At 46.9% G+C, this 20,266-nt stretch overlaps 1 protein-coding gene across 1 annotated transcript; it reads left to right on the forward strand.

The window, feature by feature from the left end:
- The first annotated feature begins 4,098 nt into the window (after positions 1-4,098).
- On the forward strand, positions 4,099-6,184 carry LOC136487697 (anthocyanidin-3-O-glucoside rhamnosyltransferase-like). Its single transcript, XM_066484796.1, has one exon. The coding sequence runs from the start codon at positions 4,105-4,107 to the stop codon at positions 5,584-5,586; it is 1,482 nt and encodes a 493-aa protein (XP_066340893.1). The 5' UTR covers positions 4,099-4,104; the 3' UTR covers positions 5,587-6,184.
- The last annotated feature ends 14,082 nt before the right edge of the window (positions 6,185-20,266 follow it).

Below are 20,266 nucleotides of genomic sequence, written 5' to 3' on the forward strand. Positions count from 1 at the left end.
GGCTGATTTTTGCTTGTCCATGGGAGTTTGAGCTTGCCCCCTGAACCCAGAAGATTTGATAGTGATCTTGAGACTCTCCCGATTACCATTGGACTTTTCTAGCACCACTTCACGGTCTAAGACTTTCTTTCCCTTCTTAGATTCTCTAGGCTCGCCGATTATCACCTTTTTTCTAATAGTGGAATCGGTTTATTCCGGCCAAATCAAGATGACCGGATTATTTATCTCCAAAACTTTAGCCATGGAAAGTGTCTTATTGCAAGGTAAATGATGTGCATCTCTGTCATGCGTAACTTGCATGTCCAATTGTGCCTCTCTTGATTTCCAAAACCGATTAATAAATTTCTGTGAATCGGTTTGGGAGGCATCACATGAAGCCTCAGGCATTGGATCCATGCTTGATGACTTTGGAGAGTCAGACAACACCATAATATTAGGCAATGAAGCATGCGGTGCTGCTGTCCCGTTATCGGTTAGAGAGGTACAAACCGAATTCGACGTATATGTAGCAGCAGGAAAAATAGTGCAAACCCCTCCTGAATTGGTCTTATCAGTTTCAGGTGCTGAAGAGACCAATTCAGGTTTCTTCCTGAAAATAAGCTTGCCATTTTGATCAATATAACAATAAGACAACCTCTTAGCAGGAGGTATATTGCTAGCCCCTCCTAAATTGGCCCTATCGGTTTCAGGCGCCGAAGTGGCCAATTTTGATCGACTCTTTAAAATCACCCTGCCATGTTGATCAAAATAATACGACCTCTCAGCAGGAAGTTTAGTGCTAACCCCTCCTGAATTGGCCCTGTCAGTTTTAGGCGCCGAAGAGGCCAATTCAGATTGATTATCAAAAACAAACCTGCCATGTTGATCAAGATAGTAGTGAAACGGCCTCTCATATTGAGGTTGACTAAAAGCCGAGGCCGATTCAGTAATATGTGCAGCATGAGGTAAAGTAGAAATAGGAGTACTGGACATTCTTTCCTCTAACTTATCAAATTCAGACATAGTCTTAATCACAATATCAAAAAGAAGAGAATCTTCAGTAATCTCACATGCCTTTACCTCAGCTATTGTTGAAGACTTGATGATGCCCCCTGACCCATTGGACCGGTGAACTCGCCGTTGTGACCGTTGCTCCACATCCTAAAAGAGGAGATCAAGACTGGATACTATCGGCCTTTTGAGCCAGATGCAACGATAATGATAAATACAAAAAGGATAGATTGGAACCAACAAATTGGCTATGGCAGAAAGATCGGCTATAGGAGATAGCCGAACCAATTGTCCCCAGCGGAGTCGCCAAAAAGTGTGTTAACGCTTAATTAGGTCACACATTCGATAAGGAGCTAGATCGCTCGATATAGGGCCTAGCCGTTTTTTAGATCGTCCAACGCCTAGGGGATGTCCACACCTGGACCTTGTGCCTCCAGCGATGAGCGCGATACGCAAGATACGTCGCCGAAAGAGTCTCGTCGTGAGTGCGATACGCAAGACACGCCGGCGAGGTCTCTTGAGACCTAAAACCCCACACGCCCGGGAGAGACCCCATCGGGGCGTGCAGCGGCTATGGGATGCTCTAGCCGGTCTGACCGCTCTTGAGCTTCGTCGTCGTCAATCCACGATCCATGCAGCGCCGACGAAGAACGAGAAAAAGAGATAGATAGGAAAAGAGGGTAGAGAGAGGTAGTTGATGTGTTTTCTGATGATTGAGTGTTGGATCCTTCAATCGGCCGTGATCCTCTCATATATATAGACGGGGTAGTCTTATCCTAATAGGAAATAACTTCAGATAGTAATCTCCAAGTTTTCTATGCGAAAATATGTCCAAATCCCAACCAAAATAGAGTTTGTGTCAGACTGGTACAGGCAAACTGGCTAGGCCGGTTTTCACGGGGACTGGACAGCCACAGGTGCAGGCAAACCGGCTTGGCCGGTTCTACTGTAGTACGGTGCAGAAAATTTTCCAAAAATTGTAATTAATTCATCCAGACTCCAAACAAGACAAATCATATATGTTTTTCGATCAGCTCAATGAGAGAAACGCAATGGTGTAATCAAATCATGCACAGCAGGGCCAGCACCCCAAAACACTGTTTCTTTGTCCGGGCTCCAAATGGGATGATCCATATATGTTTTCTGATTATGTTGACGATAGAAATATGATGGCGGGGTCCATTATATACTTTGGCCACTTTTGGTTGTCAACAGGCCCTTCCAATACTGAAATCAAGATAGTTTTATACGTAATAATTAAACTGCCACGTACATATTTTGATGATATGACAGTAAATTTATTGAGAAGAGAGAGACAACCGGAGAAAGCCGTGTTGGGGGAGCCACGGCTCGTTTCTACCCGCGTGCTGCAGCAACCTCTCCAACGTGTGCTCTAGCGGCCAATCTTGTTTTACTCGCCGTTGTTCTAGGCCACCGTTCTCCCGCTGCAGTTCTACTCAAATTGACGCTCCAACCGCTAGGGTTGCCCGTGCAGGTGCAGCTACCATCAGAGGACAAGCTGTTGGTGTTCAACAGGTAACATCATGGTACTTAGTACGGTGGACCATTGTGTGCCACTGTAGAATTCATATCGTGATTTATTCAAAATACAGTTCAGCAGAAAAAGGCCACAGGGCTGCTTGCCACAGCTGACCATTCTTTGTTTGTATTGTACGCAAGTCTTCTGTAGAAACTATTTATAGCAACCATACATTAAGGCCGCGTTTAGTTTCGACCGGAATCGGTATTTGCACAGTGTTTGGTGTGACGGCAAACAATATGGTAATTTCGTTTGTATTTGTGAATTATTGTCCAAACATTGACTAATTATGCTCAAAAGATTCATCTCGCAAAGTTCAACCAAACTGTGCAATTAGTTTTTGATTTCATCTACATTTAGTACTTCATACATGTACCGTAAGTTTGATGTGATGGAGAATCTTCTTTTTACATAGTGTCAAAGTTGAGAGTCTAGGGAACTAAACAAGAGCTAAAAATGTTGAGTCTAAATGACATTCTCCTTTTAAGAGTTTTCTATAGAAACTATGCATTCGGACTGTCCTTAGCTGGCATATCATTCGATTCTATGGACGCAGTTTCCTTGTTGAGGGCTGGGACTCACTAGAACATTATATAAATATTTATTACTATGTGATCATCAAATATAATAGAAACCCAAAAGTACTCGCAGCTGCCCTCCGTCGGCCACAGCAGAAATCACTGGTCGTCGCTGTTAGGTTGATCTCCATCAAGTTGGCTTAATGGTCAATTGAGTCCTTGATCCGTGTCTTGATAGGGGACACCTAGCCGTTCTATGGGCCTCCGTCGCGCAGCACTATAAAGAGAAAGGTGGGGCCGGGCGCAAGGTACGAGGTTCACTGCTGCCCTTAGTTCTCCACCGAGTCTAACCCTAGTCTGATCAAGAGAGGAGTGCTGTAAACGACGAGAAACTTCATCGGTGTCGCTACTGGACCGCGCCCTCACTACGATGCTACTGCTACTCCGACATCAGTGGCCACGTCGCAGTGGTGCCATGGCCGCCACTGCATGCGGCGAGGTACATCACCAAGTCCTTAGCTAAGTTAAGAATTTTCCCACTGATCTACGCCTAGATGATCCAATAATTCTATTAGTCGCCTCTGTACGCCCAGCGGTTTGAGACATTTCTCACTATCAAACACACCCTTAACCATTAGATATAAGATCTGTGGTTCATATCTCTTTCTCCTAGCTCTTATCTTCTTCCCATTTAGGTCAGGAGAGAAGTTCAGCATTATCGTGTGGTGAGAAATTTGACACCTAGTGGCATTTACCTTTTTTTGTGACGTCATAAGAAGAAAAGTGTCACTATAGGATGCATGTCAGTCAAAATTTCTTAAATTTAACTAAACTTATAGAAAATATCAACAATATTTATATCTTAAAATAAGTTTATTATAAAAATATATTCATTGATTATTTAATAATACCAATTATGCATAATAAATATAAATAGTTTCTTATATATATTTGGTTATAAAGTTTAACCTATTTAACTTTTTCAGAATTAAGTCGGTACCTGTTGAAGGTTGTTGTGCGACTAGGACATGACGATTGCGATTGGACAACTTACACATGCCTAATTTCCACCCGTACTACTATCATACAATGCTATGCTGCATCGCTGCTCACACACTCCACTCCATGTCACAGCAAGAACCAGACAGGATTGGAGTACTGGACAGCACCATGGCGGCCGGCGGAAGAGGAAACCGGGACGCCGGCGGCGGCAACAACGCCACGCCCATGCACGTGCTCATGCTCCCGTGGCTCGCCTTCGGCCACATCGTCCCGTTCGCGCAGCTGGCGCGGAGGCTGCTGGCCTCCTCCTCCTCCGTCCGCGTCACGTTCCTCACGGCCGCTGGGAACGTCCCGCGCGTCGAGGCCATGCTGTCCTCGGCCTCCTCCGCCGGTGGGGTGGTCGTCGTGCCGCTGAAACTGCCCCGCGTGCCGGGACTTCCCGAGGGCGCCGCCAGCACGGCGAACCTCTCGCCCGAAGGTGCCGAGCTGCTCAAGGTCGCGCTGGACGCCGCCCGGCCCCAGGTGGCCGCGCTGCTGGCCGAGCTCCGCCCGGACGCTGTGCTGCTCGACTTCGTCACGCCGTGGGCCTCCCACGACGCCGCAGCGCTGGGCATCAAGTCGTTCCGCTTCAGCGTCTTCTCCGCCGTCGCGGGTGCATACCTCGCCGTCCCCGCACGCCGCCCCGACGTGGCCGGGGCGGGGGCGCTGCCGTCGGCGCGCCACCTCATGTCCGCCCCCGCTGGCTTTCCCGCCTCCTCCCCGCTCGCCGCCACCGGCGTTCCGGCGTACCAGGCCGCCGACTTCACCTACATGTTCAGCACCTTCGGCGGCCAGCCCTGCGTCCACGAACGCCTGGTGGCCGGCATCCGGGCCTGCGACGGCATCGTGGTCAAGACCTGCGCCGAGATGGAGGGTCCACAAGGGGAGCTGGACGAGCGCTGGGCCACCTGGCTGTCCGCGTTCCCGGACGGCGCCGTCGTGTTCGCGTCGTTCGGCAGCGAGACGTTCCTGCCGCCCGCCGCGACGACGGAGCTCCTCCTGGGCCTCGAGGCCACCGGCCGCCCGTTCCTCGCCGTGCTCAACTCCCCGGACGGAGAAGCGGTCGTCCCGCCGCTGGGGTTCGCGGAGAGGGTGGCAGGTAGGGGCGTGCTGTGCTCCGGCTGGGTGCAGCAGCTGCACATCCTGCGCCACCGGAGCGTGGGGTGCTACGTCACCCACGCCGGCTTCAGCTCCGTCGTGGAGGGGCTCGTCGCCGGCTGCCGCCTCGTGCTGCTGCCCATGAAGGGCGACCAGTACCTCAACGCGGCGCTGTTCGCGCGCGAGCTCCGCGTGGGCGTCGAGGTGGCGCGACGCGACGAGGACGGCTGGTTCGGGCGCCAGGACGTGTGCAACGCGGTCGCCGCGGCGGTGGCGGACGGAGGGGAAGGGGACGCAAGGAAGTGGGCCGACTTCTTGACGGACGACGGCGTGCAGGGAAGGTTCGCCGACGAGTTCGTCCGGCAGCTCACGGAGCTCGTCAGTGCGGCCCCGAGTTGATTGAGCGCTCGACCTTGTGTTGTACGCTTCTTCGTTTTTTAGTCCCGGTTTAGTTCCGAAAATCCTCAAACTATCACATCGAATCTTGCAGTACAGGTACGGAGTATTAAATATAGACAAAAAAAAATTAATTGTACAGTTTGATTGGAAATCACGAGACGAATATTTTAAGACTAATTAGTCCATGATTAGCCATATAGTCCATGATTAGCCATAAGTTGCTACAGTAACTAACATGCGCTAATGATGAATTAATTAGGCTTAATAAATTCGTCTCGCAGTTTTCAGGCAAGCTATGTAATTAGTTTTTTTTATTAGTATCCAAAAACCTCTTCCGATATTCCCGAAACATCCGATGTGACATCCAAAAATTTTTATTTCACAGACTAAACAGTCTTATTCTCTCGTGGAACGCGCTGTCAAGTGTCAGCTGTGATCATTGTGCTGGTGTGCACTTGTACGTTCTCTTTCTTTTTCTTTATTTCTCCTTTCAATTCATGCCTTGTTTAAATTTAGGGCGTAAAAGTTTATGGTGTCATATTGAGTGTAATATGGGAGTGTTGTATGGGGTGTTCGAATACTAATAAAAAAACAAATTACAGAATCCATCAGTAAACCACGAGACAAATTTATTAAGTATAATTAATAAGTCATTAGCAATTGTACGTTCTCTTTCTTTTTCTTTGTTTCTCCTTCCAATCCAGGCCTGTTTTAAATTGAGTGAGTAAAGTTTGAGAGTGTCACGTCAGTTGTTATATGGAAAGTCGTATATGGTGTTTGGATATTAATAAAAAAATAAATTATAGAATTCATCAGTAAACCGCGAGACGAATTTATTAAGCATAATTAATTTATCATTAGCACATGTGTTATCGCAGCACCACATTATCAAATCATAGACTAATTAAGTTTAAAAGATTCGTCTCGTAAATTAGTCACAAATTGTGTAATTAGTTATTTTTTAGTCTATATTTAATACTTCATGTATGTATCCAAATATTCGATGAGATGAGATATAAACTTTTGAGGAGGAACTAAACAAGGCCTCAAAACAAGTGCACATCTCATTTTTCAATAAATAAATCAACCAATTTTAAGATGAACTGGATTTACAAAAAAAAAGTCAATATTTTACTATAAAAGCACATCGCATATTAATCTAATTATATTAATTTTGGCTACGAGTTAAATAAGTGATTTTGGACATGATGTTGTTTAAAGGATATACATAGATCAATTTATCGATGGGGTTATTAAACAATCTAAAATGTATTATAATTATTAGTTTAGGACAAACTAGCAACATCATCCGTGCAAATAGCTTGAGGAGCTTACTATTTTAACTTTTATTTTTCTATAACGGATAATTGTATTAGCAGCACGGAGTGCGATGAGGGAGAGATCTTTTTAACACTTTTTGTAAACTAATTTAAAATCTAACACTGTTTTTTTTACTAACACTTTTGGACGCGTCTATTTCCATGGCGCGGCGAAAAGCATGTGCCATGTCATGCATGGTGGCGCGGCGAAAAGTCTGTGCCACGTCATGCATGGTGGTGCGGCGAGAGGGTTGACGTGGCGACGACAGGTGACGTGGCAGGGTCTACCGCGCCACCGATCTTGGCGCGGCTCTGTCGTGCCCTGATCGGTGGCACGGCGAGCCGGATAAAAGGGACGCAACCCAGTTCTGCCTGCCTGCCGTGCCTTCACCTTCGCGCCCGCCGCCTCGCCTGCCCGTCTGTCTGCCCGCTACTCCCAAGTGCTGTCGACGCTCGGCCCTCTGTTTCCGCCTCCCTCCCTCCCTTCCCTTACATTCCCTGGCCGCCTCCCTCCCTCCTCGGTCTCATTCGAGGTAATGACGCACTTTTTATTTTTGTTTGAATGCCGGATTGAAATATTATGAATGAGAGTTAAGGTTACGAGGAAAATTATATTTGGGAACTATGGGCTATGGTTTGGAGGAAGATATTAGTTTGATTTTATCGATGTTAAGGTTAATTATTTAGTTAGAAGTATGTTTACCATGTATATTTTTGTTGCTATAAGTGTTGGTTATATTATTTGAGTTGCAATGCAAATGATTATATTTTACATTAATTTGCGTTGTTTTGATTGATGTTTAATTTGAACCGTTTTATTAGATGGAAGACATGTTTCGGGAGCAGTTGTGGCGAAAACGGGGTCGTCCTAGAGAATTGTACCCCGACGAGTCTAGCAAAGATGCTCCTATTCCTCCTAACGTCCCTATCCCTAACTGTGACTGTGGTCGTCTAGCCGACGTGTTTCGATCGAGACATCGGGACACCGCAGCTCGTTGCTTCTACACATGTAGTCGTTTTAATGTAAGTAATTGTTTTCGTATGTTTTTTTCTTCATTTATATTACTAGGTTACTAATATTTTGTTGGAATTTTGTTGTGTATGCCTATGAGAGGTGCTTTTTCTTTTAGTGGATCGACGGTGCGGATAAGTTTGACCCCAGGTACCTTCTTTTCGACAATTGGTGAAGAGGGCGACATCCACGAGAGCACTTCGAGCGGTGGGTTCCACCTCCCCCTAACCCCCTCTAGTGATAGCTAAGGAGAATAACTAGGCGCAGTTAGACGACTCAAAGAACCTCCTCTGTGCGATTGCGGAGATCAAACTGTTATAAACCCTGAGAATGCGTTGGAGTTTGTGTGTCCAAACAAGCATGAAGTAAGTGCAAAGTGTATGTGTTCAAATATTGAGCTATATGTGTTCATGTACTAATGTCACCTTATTTAGGTATTTTCAATGGCGAAGTGTCGTTTCAAAGATTGGTTGTATGGTCGTAAGAACCAATGGCGGGAAGAACCATCAAAGGTTAAGGACAAGAAGAAAGAAAGGATAATTTACAAAGCACCTCCTGTCATATGCGAATGTGGTGTTAAATCCAACTATGGCCTAGTCCCTTCGGAGCTTGGAATAGGCCATTATTGCGGCCATATGGTTGACTATGATGAGGTTGGTTATTTTTGTGGTAAACATGAAATCGTATTTTGTTTCTTTTGCTAAAACATATATGATATAATTTTTCGTTTGAACAGAGCACTAGGAAATGCAGGTGAGAATGTTATGATGGTCAAGCTAAGTTCTTGGATAAACTAAAGGGGAGGCAAGTAATTGCACGGAAGAGGGGATATGCACCTGACTACGTCAACCTATTCGTTAAACATCACAAAGACAAGATGCGTGAGTTTACTAGACAGCGCGGTATTCGTAACCCGATCGATGTTGGGTTTGACAAATAGGGATTGGAGAGACAGAGGGTGTTAGAGGAGGAGAGAGCAAGCAAGGAGGCAAGGGAGGAGACAAGAGTAAAGATGCAGGTCTTGAACGAGCATGCTATTGCATTATGTGCTAGTGAGTGCTTGAAGGCCATATTTTTCGTTGCCTGATTTTAAATGTAATATAATCGCGTTGCTAACTGATTATATTTTATACATGAAGGGATTAGATGCAGCGAGGACCATGACAAAGAGGTGGCTCGTGCAAGGTATGAGGAAAAGAAGTTAGATGAGCATAGAATGTGAGCTGGTCGCACCATTCAATCACTGATTGTGTTGTCTGATGAGGGAGACGAGGATGAGGATGACACTGCCAGACTGAGCGAGCTCATCGCTCTAGCAGAGGCAGGCTTACAGGCGAAGGAGGTTGAGGACGATACTGATAGACTCAACAAGCTCATCGCTCTAGCAGAGGTGGGCTTGTAGGCGGAGGAGGTTGAGGACGACACTGGCAGACTGAGCGAGCTCATCGCACTAGCAGAGACGAGCTTACAGGCGTAGGAGGATGACGACACGTTCTTCACTCAGGCCACAGAGGCCATAGATGAAGCGGAGGCCGTTTACTATAGGCGAAAGGCATATCAGGGCAATGCAGGTGACCCTAGCAACAGCAACAGGGTTGTGGTAGAGGATTGATACTCGGACGACGAGTTGCTTACTTAGTATGTTTCTGACTGAGGATTTTTATTGCGTCGTCTGTTAGTTCCATGCTTTATTAATGATCAATGTAGCTATGAACTAGAACTTTCATTATGTTGTCTTGTTTTCCTTTTGAACTATTGATGTATTGTACCCATGTATTATGTACTCGGATTACCTTTGGTCGATCTTAAGTGATCACATCTGTTTGTCACCCTCCGACCCATCCGTTTGTCACTCTCCGATGCATCCAAGTTTTTTAATAATAGCGAATGCGTTGAGAATTTCTAAAACGAATAAAATCGAGTGAAATTATTTCGAATACAGTTGGCTGACATATATATCTTGCATGTTTCCCATGTATTTTAAAATAGTATTGTGCAATTTATGTTATTAGCACCATATCAATGTAAAATAACAAGGCCCACGGCGCGGCACGTTTGGCAGATCGATGTTCTCGTTTGGCATGCAACCCTAAGCCCAGGGTCTGCCATGCCATAGCCCATGGCGCGGTAGTGATGCGCCAAGGCCCATGGCGTGGCAGGACCTGGACGCAGACAGCAGTCGACCAGCCTCAATTCCAATTGAACGGGAGCTGCTATCGGTGTTGTAAACAGCTACAAGTGTTGCCGCGACGCATTGAAACAAATATGAAGCAAATAAATGGAGTCCGTGCGCAAGTTGACAAGTTGCCACATAACATTTTCATTGGTTCATGAGTCTACAAGTTTCGGACGACAATATTCGTTCGACATAACCAACTAAGTCCTAGGAGTGTAAGGATTCCTCTGTCTCTTCGGATTTGTAGGCAACACTATGGGAGTGTAGCCAACGTCGGTGTGGGGCAAGGGCACCTCTGCATCAGTGTCAGTCAAGAAGTGTGCTCGGTGCGGGTCGTCGTACTCCACCTCAAGAAGGGGGTACAACTGGTGCTGCGTGGGAGGGACCATCCTATTACAAATTGATAAACAAAGGGTTAGAGTATTCAAATTAACAATATTCAAATTAACATTATATAGCATTGTAAAATTTGAACTACTTGTTATGCAACATAAACACAATATGAAAGCACATGTATATATTCAAAGTAACATTAACAATATGAAAGCACCTGCTGCCCTCGTCTTCTATGCATGCTAGCCTTGTGACCAGGGACTTTGCAAATGGAGCAAAGATTCCTGCCACGGGTCTCGTTGAAGTCTCCCCCTCCGTACATGTCTTCGTCGTACCCTCTCATAGTGTCCATGTCCCCCTTGAGTCGCTTCTTCTTCCTCCTACCATTCCCTACCTTCATTAGATCCGGATGCAGTACGTAGTCATAACCATTATAAGGTGGCCACTGTGTTGGGTCAAGGTATGGCTTGAAGCTCATCTCCCAAATACTAACGGTGTTCGAACGTAGATACAAGGGTGACATTTATGGTAGATCCTCATAGTTGTACCCGCGAACCCTACAGGCCGTGATTATATGAGAGCAAGGGGCATGCATGATCTGAGGGATGTTGCAACTGCACTCTACCTTTTAAAGATCAACTCAGTAGTTTCGCCCACCATAACGTTCACCGCCCAAGCTTGTGCCACCCTTGCCCCATACACTAAAGATATGGCGGCGGGGTCCATACGGCTCGGTGGTGTGCTGCTTGGCCAATTCCTCAGCCCCCTTCAAATGTTCTGCTCCGGCCTTTCCAAAATGCCTCTGCTCAGCTATATTTCTCTACGCAAGTTCCCACCTCTTGACAAAATATTCGTTCCTCTTATGAAAGGAGAACTCAACAATTCCAGACATAGGCAACGATCGAACTCCGGTGAATACACAGTTGAAGGACTCCGAGGAGTTAGTGGTCATGATGCCATACCTGAAACCCCCCTCGTCATATGCTAACGCCCACTGAGCCTTTTGTTCCATCTGCGCCTCTAACCAGGCCTTTCTCGTTTCATTTGTCATCTTGTCTAGTTTTCTCTTTGTCTCCTTGAACTGGTAGTCTATACATACACAACATAGAGCCTTTACCTTATCACATACCTCTTGCTTCTTCTGACGCCGCCAGAATTTAGCGGTAAAGTGTCTCATGCACCATCTATGCACTAGAGGCGGGAACACATCTATATGCTTAGCTGTAGCATTAAGAAGCCCTGGGTGACAGTCCAAGATCAAACATATAGTGCGAGATGGGCCAAGCACTTGTACACGTAGAAGCCGCATGAACCATGACCACGATTCATTGTTCTCTCCCTCTGCCAAAGCAAATGCTATGGGTACTATCTGGTCCCCAGGATCAACAGCAGCAGCCATCATCAAGGTGCCCCTGTACTTTCCTATTAGGAAAGTGCCATCAACAAGTACGACTGGTCGACAAAACTAGGATGCATGTTCCGTTTGCGCGAACGACCAGAACACACGATAGAGGACATGTCTCAACAGGCCCCGAAAACACATCCCTTTGGTGTCCACAAACCATTTCAAGCTAGGGTTGTAGTAATGCATTGCACATAAGATGTAGGGTACTCTGTTGTACGCTTCCTCCCAACTACCCCAATGAATCGCCAGGGCAATTTGCTTAGCATGCCAAGCCTTTTCGTACTTCACATCATACTTAATGAATCTAGATATGGACTGTTGTAAAGAAGACATTGAAATGTCATTATTGTCATCAATGAGCCCCAATATACGACGGGCAAGGTAACGTGTAGTGAGCTACTGATGATTTTCCTTCCCCCAATTTGTTAGGCAAGTGTGGGGTTCGACAACTTTACTTATCCTTCACTTGCCATCACTCTGTCTCTTTCGTGCATTTAACCTCCACATACAACTGTTTTTGCATATCATGTGGTACCTCGTCCTGGTCCAAATGAGTGACATTGTATGGCCTATGGTGATACACAGCATAGTCCTAAAGGAAGAGCTTCATCTCTGACATTGTATTGAATATCATCCCCTTCCTAAGGGTTTCTTTCTCATGGTCATACAATGATTTCCTACACATCTGGAAACCGGTGTCACAAACTGCCATATCCGTCGTGCTGACATCCCTATAGTTCGAAAAGCCCCTGAAAGGTACGTTCATCGACCTTAGTTGCTCAAGCTCAGTCGCTGTGTAAGGTGGTGGTGGAACATACTGCTGCACTTCGCTAATTCTACCCCATGAATCATAGGGGGTATCATCTGCTGGCAAATCTATGACTAGTCTACCCTGAGCCTAGATAGCATGCAAAACCTCAGTTGGTACTGGTGATGCCATACCATGAACAGGTACTGGCATGGCATCAACCGGTATGGGCATAGCATGTCTATCTCTCTGGTCACCATCTGAATCGTCTGAATCACTGCTAACTACATCACCGATCCTGTCGTCCTCCTCCTGCTCCTCCTCTTCCAGTTCGAACTCGTTCACATCGAAATCATCGCTTAAACAGCCTACTTGACTTGAATGAAACTGCTCCTGCGTCAACTGATCGTCCAAATCCATGTTAGCCTGGGTTGCTTCCCCTTCGACCCCCAATTGTTGCTCATTGCCTCCAACACCGTCAATGGACGGCCCATCCTGGACACCCTACATCCTGTACCCATTCTCCACCACCACCTTAGCCTTGGGCACATTGGAACCTTGGAGCACCCTAGTGTAGCGGGACCAGTGAGTAGGGTTGCGCAAGAGCATGAGGACATAGTGTGCCCTAGTCTTCTCAGTATCAAACCTCCCCTTCTGTGTGAAATTACCGCCAAACTTTGCATTTAAACGGACACAAAGGTCGTTGAAGCTAGGAGGTTCATCGAGCCGTTACAATTCTTCTTCCATATCCTCAAACATACCATCTTCTCTCATAACACTTCCTCCATAAAAAACTCTAACACAACAATCCATCTACAAAAGCATTTAAAGAAACTTCATCAATTCATCGAAATCGTCGTACGTAATGTCCATAGTAATATTAATACCTATTCTAACTATAACTATACTAACTAATCTAATATTAACATCTATACAAGGCTAACTACAACAACTAATGTATAACTAGACTCACTAACTGTACTAACTAAACTAACTAACTTTACTATCTATACTAACTTACTATATTGCCTATACTAACTAAACTAACTAACTTTATTGGCGCGAGTACTAATTATATTAACTATATTAACTATACTTTACTAATTATATTAACTATACTTTACTAATTATACTAACTTTATTTATTTTACTAACTTATGATACTAACAATGTCGATTTAATCAACAAATACACTAGGGGAGTACCTCGCGGCAGCTGCGCTTGTCCTCGCGGTGGCGGCGCGCTAAACCGGGCCGGGAGGCGTGGGCGCTGGCCTCGGCGGCAAGCGGTAGTCGCGAGCCCTGCAATGAGGGCGGCGGCGCGGCAATGAGGGCGGTGATGGGCGTGGTGGGCGTCCGTGGCTCGATGGGCAGCCGACGTGCGTGGCCGGAGGGCACGGTGGGCGCCCGGAGGGGGTGGCGCGCCGGCGTTCGTGGCGCGACCGGCGTGGCGGGCGTGTGCGGGCGCGGCGGGAGTGGTGCGCCCGGCGCAGGCGGCTTTTGGCCACGGTCGGTGGCAGGCGCGGCGGGCGCGGCAGGCAGGCGGGACTGGGCCGCGGCCCTTTTAGCCGGCACTGCCGCGCCACGGATCAGGGCGCGTCACTGCCGCGCCAAGATCGGTGGCACGGCAAACCCTGCCACGTCACCGGTCAGCGCCCCGGTCGTCGCCATGTCAACCCTCTCGCCGCGCCACCATACATGACGCGGCGCAGGCGTTTCGTTGCGCCATGGAAATAGGCGTGGCCAAAAGTGTTAGTTTTGAAGAAAAAAAAAACAGTGTTAGATTTAAAATTAGTTTACAAAAAATGTTAAAAAAATCGAGGGAGAAGGACTCTAGGATGCAGAGTTCAGTGCCACTCTTGGAGGGCAGCTGGATACATGATTTTGATTGGTATACAAGTGATCAGCGTGTTCAATGGATACAAGGACGTCGAATGACAAGCCTGAGTAGCTAGAACATGTGCCGTGGTGTTTAGGTTTCGTGAAATCTTAAACACCCTTGAGTTGTTATTGGAGCTGGCTCTGATGAAGCTCTGGGTGTAGGGCTTGATCGTCTCCATTGAAGAACGTCACTGGCTTCTGATTATCAGTCAGGATGACAGGGCTTTGTATGTCCAACCCAGAGACCACCGAAGCCGCTAATGCCAAAGCCGCTGCTTCAGCTATTAGAACAGAGGTGGTGTTGGCCATGGATGCTTTGATGTAGATCACAGAACGGTGATGGGGGGTTGATGATGAGCACTCCAAGACCTACACGTCGGGGAACCTGTTGGGGCCGATCCGGTTCTGTTGATTCGTCTGTGTAGCATCTTGTGCCAGGAAGTAGCGCCGACAACATTGCTCTGTACAGAGGCGGGCCAGGCATTGCCGAATACAACAAAGGTTGACCTTCAGCAGCATTGTGTCCAGTGGCTTCACTTGGTGGTCCTGCAATGGGGAGATTGTTACCTGGCATGGACGAATCGTCATTTTGTTCTTCATCCTCATGCACATGTTCTTCATTTCGGCCATTGGAGAGCGAGGTGGTGTTGATGTCCGCAACCACCGCGTTATGTACCTGCCCAACAGTCCAAATTTTCCTTTGGAAGCGATGATCATTCCTGGCTTTCCAAATGTACTAGAGGGTGGTTAATATCTTTTGAATATGTTCATCCGATGTGTTGTGGTTGGTAAGAGAACCAAACCGCTCTAGCTAGCAAAGGTGCAGTGGGAAAATAAATGAGCATAATTTTCAGACAAGTTGCAAGTTGTGCATTGCTTACTTATTTTGGTTGATAGATTCCCTGCTCTTTCTCCAGTTGCAAGGGCCCTTCTAATCAGTCTCCAGCAGAAGGTTTTGATGTATGGTGGAAGCTGCTTGTGTTTCCATGCTCTTTTTATGAACATGGCTTGTTGGGATATGCTTCTGGTGCCATGTTGAGGGAGTTGAACCTACAAGGCAGCGCTAAGAAGTTTGAAGGCTTCTTTGGAGGTGCAAAAACCTTTTTTTGGCCGGTCTCCATCTGACAATGTCAGTTTGGTGTGAGGGGACAGTCTGAGTTTGGGTAATGATCTGGGTGCGGTGGCTGGGTCATCGAAAATCTCAGAGATAAGTTCTGTGTTCCAGGATATATATATAGAGAGAGGAACCCGAAGATTAGCCATAGTTTGAGGGAGACTAGTCCTAGTGATCGGAAGGTTAATGTGGTCATGATAGAGTTCCAAATAGCACATCAAGGGGTCGATACAGATGCTGGAATCAGCTCTTTGAAGTTGAATGGTGCAATGTTGATTTAGAATCTGCTTTACTTGGAGTATAGATGCCCAGAAAACTGATTTGGTGCTGGTATTATTTGTAAGCTAGAAAGAGGTGGTTGGGAAATATTTAGCTTTGGGAATTGCAGTAAGGAAAGGGTCTCTATTAGTGGCAATGCTCCAGCAGTGTGAAGGATGAGGCTGTGGTTGACTATAAAGAGATCCTTGATGCCGAGGCCACTGTTGTCTTTTGTTTAACAACTGTCTTCCCAAGAGCGGAAGCGGAAAGGACTGGTAGAATTTTGTTCCTGAACACCAGCCCACCAGAATCTCCTAACGATAGAGGTAATTTTTTCGATGAAAGTTTTGGGGAAAAGCACGGTGGACATATAGTAAATCGGTATGGAGGCTAGGACAGAGTTGATATATATATATAGACAATCTGGCCGGAGGTTGCCATCCAAACACACCAAGCATCTCTGGTTGACGCATAGCACAGGCCGCTGCTTGCCATTGTGCTTGTCTGCATCTGCTGCTCGTATGCAATCGCTGCTTGCCCATATTCGTCACTCGCCTGAGGCCTCTCTTATATAAATGGATCGGAAGAACAAATTAAAACTGTGGTTCCAGAGTCGGAGATGCAAAGTTGAAGCACTTGATCGAATTTGATTTGATTAGGAATCACCATAGATGGGATGGGAGGCAGCCAGCATCAAAGGATGCAGTGCTTCGTCACGTTGATTCCGATACTTCCCAGTGTACCTACTAGACCACCGAATAAACTTGACGAACACGATCAGCAAAGCTAAACATTTTTTTTTTGATATATATGGGAAGCTGATGGAGTGGCGTGGAACCTAAGAGGCTATATGGCTATATAATGAAGCGTAAGCACTGAGAGCATAGTACCATATTTCTCTTACTAATCTTTGGTTTTTAGCGAGATGAAAAAAACACCTCTCCAACAACTCCTAATCCATGCTCCTAAAATTTAGGTATTTGGGAAATCCTCCCCCATTACGCGTAACTTTACGCTTAGTAGCGGACGCGTCCGGTCACTCCAGAACGGACGCAGGAGACGTAGTGTCGAAGTCCAAAGAGCTCCAAGAGCCGCTCTAGGCTGATCAGACGCGTCCGGTCACTCCGGACTGGACGCTCCCAGCGTCCGATCAACTGTTACGCTGAACACCGACACTCGCTGATTCACACCAGATGCGTCCGGTGTGGTGACCAGACGCGTCCGGTCTCTCTCACTTTGTCGCTCACCTCGGGTCCAAATATTGGATGTGTCCGGTAGCCACACCGGATGCGTCCGGTCCCTCCTGTCAGACTACCCGAAGTCTGGATAACATACCGGACACGTCCGGTAGCCACACCGGATGCGTCCGGTCACTCTGTGACCAGCGCAACTAACTCTTTTTCTTCACCAATTTCTTCTCCTTTGAAAATGTGCCAACACCACCAAGTGTACACCACCATGTGTATATGTGTTAGCTTTTCACAAACATTTTCTAAAGGATTAGCCACTCAACTTGCCACGTCACTCAATCCTAGCGACGATGCAAAGTTAGATCACTCAAGTGGCACTAGATGACCGATATGCAAACAAGTTTGCCCCTCTTGATAGTACGGCCATATATCCTAAACCCGATCATCAACTTCTCTACACACCTATGACCGGTGAAATGAAATGCCCTAGGTTATACCTTTGCCTTGCGCATTCCATTCCATCTCCTCCAATGTTGATGCAACACATGCACCAACATGATCGACAATGATATGATCCACTTCATATCATCACGTGATCATATTGGTTCATCGATCTTGACTTCACTTGCTTTTCACCGTTGCCTTCGTTCATCGGCGCTAAGTCTTGCTCAAGCTTCACCGCCACGCGGTCCTTCGCTCTAAAGCCACCAACTTGCCCTTCACGCTTGCAACTGGTCCATCAAGTCAAGTCGTGTCTTGATCTTCTCCACCTTGATTACATGACTCAATGTCATGTCTCATGTGCAATGAGCTCCTTCATCATCACATGTATGAGCTTTGCAACATCTTCACGCCATTTTCACCTTCATGGCCTATGTTGCTCACACACATGTACCTATGGACTAATCACCTGTGTATCTCTTATAAACACAATTAGTCCACCTAGGTTGTCACTCAATTAGCAAAACTACACAAGGATCTTTCAATCTCCTCCTCAATTAGAAAAAATCTCTCAAAAATATTTAAATCTGCCGACACATAGAGATTTTCATATTTTTCGCAAAAAATAGAGATTTTCATATAAATATCTCAAATAAAGGTTTTGGTATATATAATATATATAGTATACAATAATAGTAATAGTGGTATACAATGCGGAAGAGAACAATGGATATGATCAAACAAGTTGCTGTTAGCTAGGTCCCCACGACGCCAAAAGAATCCAGTCATCATTTAATCAGACGAGAGCAAGTATAGTTGTTGTCAGGATAACTTGAGCAAGGCCGGTCGTATGTTTGCATCAAACAAAGTCTATTTTAATGATTTGGCAGCTAATAACTTCTGAAGAACCAAGCCATCAGTCAGATTAGTGTGAACAATTAAGACCTGTTTGGCAGGGCTCTGGCTCCTCTGAAAATGGCTCCGGCTCCTCTGAAGGAGCAGCTCCTCTGGAGTAGCTGAAGCCGTTCTGAAAAACGTTTGGCAAAACGGCTCATTCGTACTAGACGACGTGAACCCACAGTAAGGAGCTGCGCGAAGCTCGTTTTTTAGGCTTCTCCTGCGCAGGCAAAAAATGGCTCTGGCTCTTGACCGGCTCCCCATGTAGAGCCCTTTCCAAAACAAACGTTTGACACAACTCCTACAGGAGCCGGAACTGAAGCCAGCCCTGCCAAAGAGGCTCTTAATCTGTTTTGTAGTTGCTGGACGTGACATTATGGGAGCTTACCTGTGAATTATCTTATCTAACACTAGAACTTTGGTATGTGCTAATGTGCATGGCGTGTCTCCATCCAAGGCTGTTTGATTTTTTTTAAAATGAATTTCAAAACCTGAGACCTTAAAACGTGTTTTTGGGAGTCTAAATAAATTTCAATGGCCAAAGTTTCAACTGTAAGTTTTAAATCACGTCCAACCATATACAACTTTGATATACATTAAAGTTCGGCTTCATTTGACTTTGTTTGAAAAAAAATATGATTTTTTGTGTACAATGCCTATTTTTTGAGACAGGCCACGTTACCAAACGTCTCTAAAACTAATTTCTAGAGGTGTTTAGTCTTTACATCTGATTAACCACCTATAGAGCTATTCCTAGTGACGGTTGATGTTGCCGCCACCTCTGGAAAAGGAGGGAATCAATTTCTATCGGTGGTGCATATCTCTAGAACCATATAGAGATTATTTTTTTTGACCTAATAACCATGCTAAAAAAAGATTGACAACAAAACACCGACAAGATGGCAACGGACAGAAAAAACACGCGTACCTGCGGGCACTCAACACGGCGGGCGCGAATACGGGCGTGGACCTGTGCCCGCGAGCACGGGTGTGGGCATAGAGTTGTGTCCAACAGGTAATTGTTGACGGGTAAGAAAATAGCATGCCCGCACCCGCAAACTCGCCAAACCCACACTGACATGTGGGGCCACTGCAGAAGAGGTATATAACCTCAGATTCTAGGGTTTCACTCCACTCATACCAAATTCGCAATCCACCAGCAGCCCAGACCGCAACTCGCGGCTCCACGACGCGGCGATGCCGGCCGCTGACCTCCCTGCTCAACGACGGACGCCAGCCTCTCCGCACCGAGTCCCCGCCCAGGCTCCGAAGTTCCGACCCAGGCCGTTGTCTCCGCCCCGCAGGCCACCGTCCTCGCCCCACAGGCCACCATCTTCGCCCCCCACACCGCCATCCCAGCCGCGCTGGACGCCATCTCCGCCCTGCAGGCCACCATTGTCTTCCCCATCTGGCGGGCACGTGGGCATGCCCGCGGATAGCGGGCACGGGCACAAGTTGCTGCCCGTGCCGGGTGGCGGGCGTGGGTGCGGGGCACAAGATTTTGCTCGTGGGCGCAGGCGTGCGAAGCCACTATCCGCGCTGATATTGCCCGTTGCCATCTTTAGCCATGGCAGCGCCTCTTGGCCCGCGCGAGCACGCAGAGGTCATGGCGACGAGCAAAGGTTGTAGTAGCGTTGCATCCGTTGTTGGATTGGATTCGATTTGGCTACTGATTTGCTTCTATCTGTGTGTGAGGCTTGCTTGTAAGTTGATCCTTATGTGAAATGAGAATCGATTTTTTCTCTTTGTTATAAACAGTATAGGGCCATGGGCCGACACAGGCCCGGTGGGCTAACCAAGCCGTCGGGCCGGCCGGCACGACTCAACTCTTATAGGGCCGTCCCTTGAGCCATTGGTGCAGCTCATGGGTGGGCACGGCACGGCCTGATGAGTCAGATGTGCTGTGC

The sequence above is a fragment of the Miscanthus floridulus genome, chromosome 10 (assembly GCF_019320115.1).
Source record: "Miscanthus floridulus cultivar M001 chromosome 10, ASM1932011v1, whole genome shotgun sequence".
Classification (NCBI taxonomy): Eukaryota; Viridiplantae; Streptophyta; class Magnoliopsida; order Poales; family Poaceae; genus Miscanthus; species Miscanthus floridulus.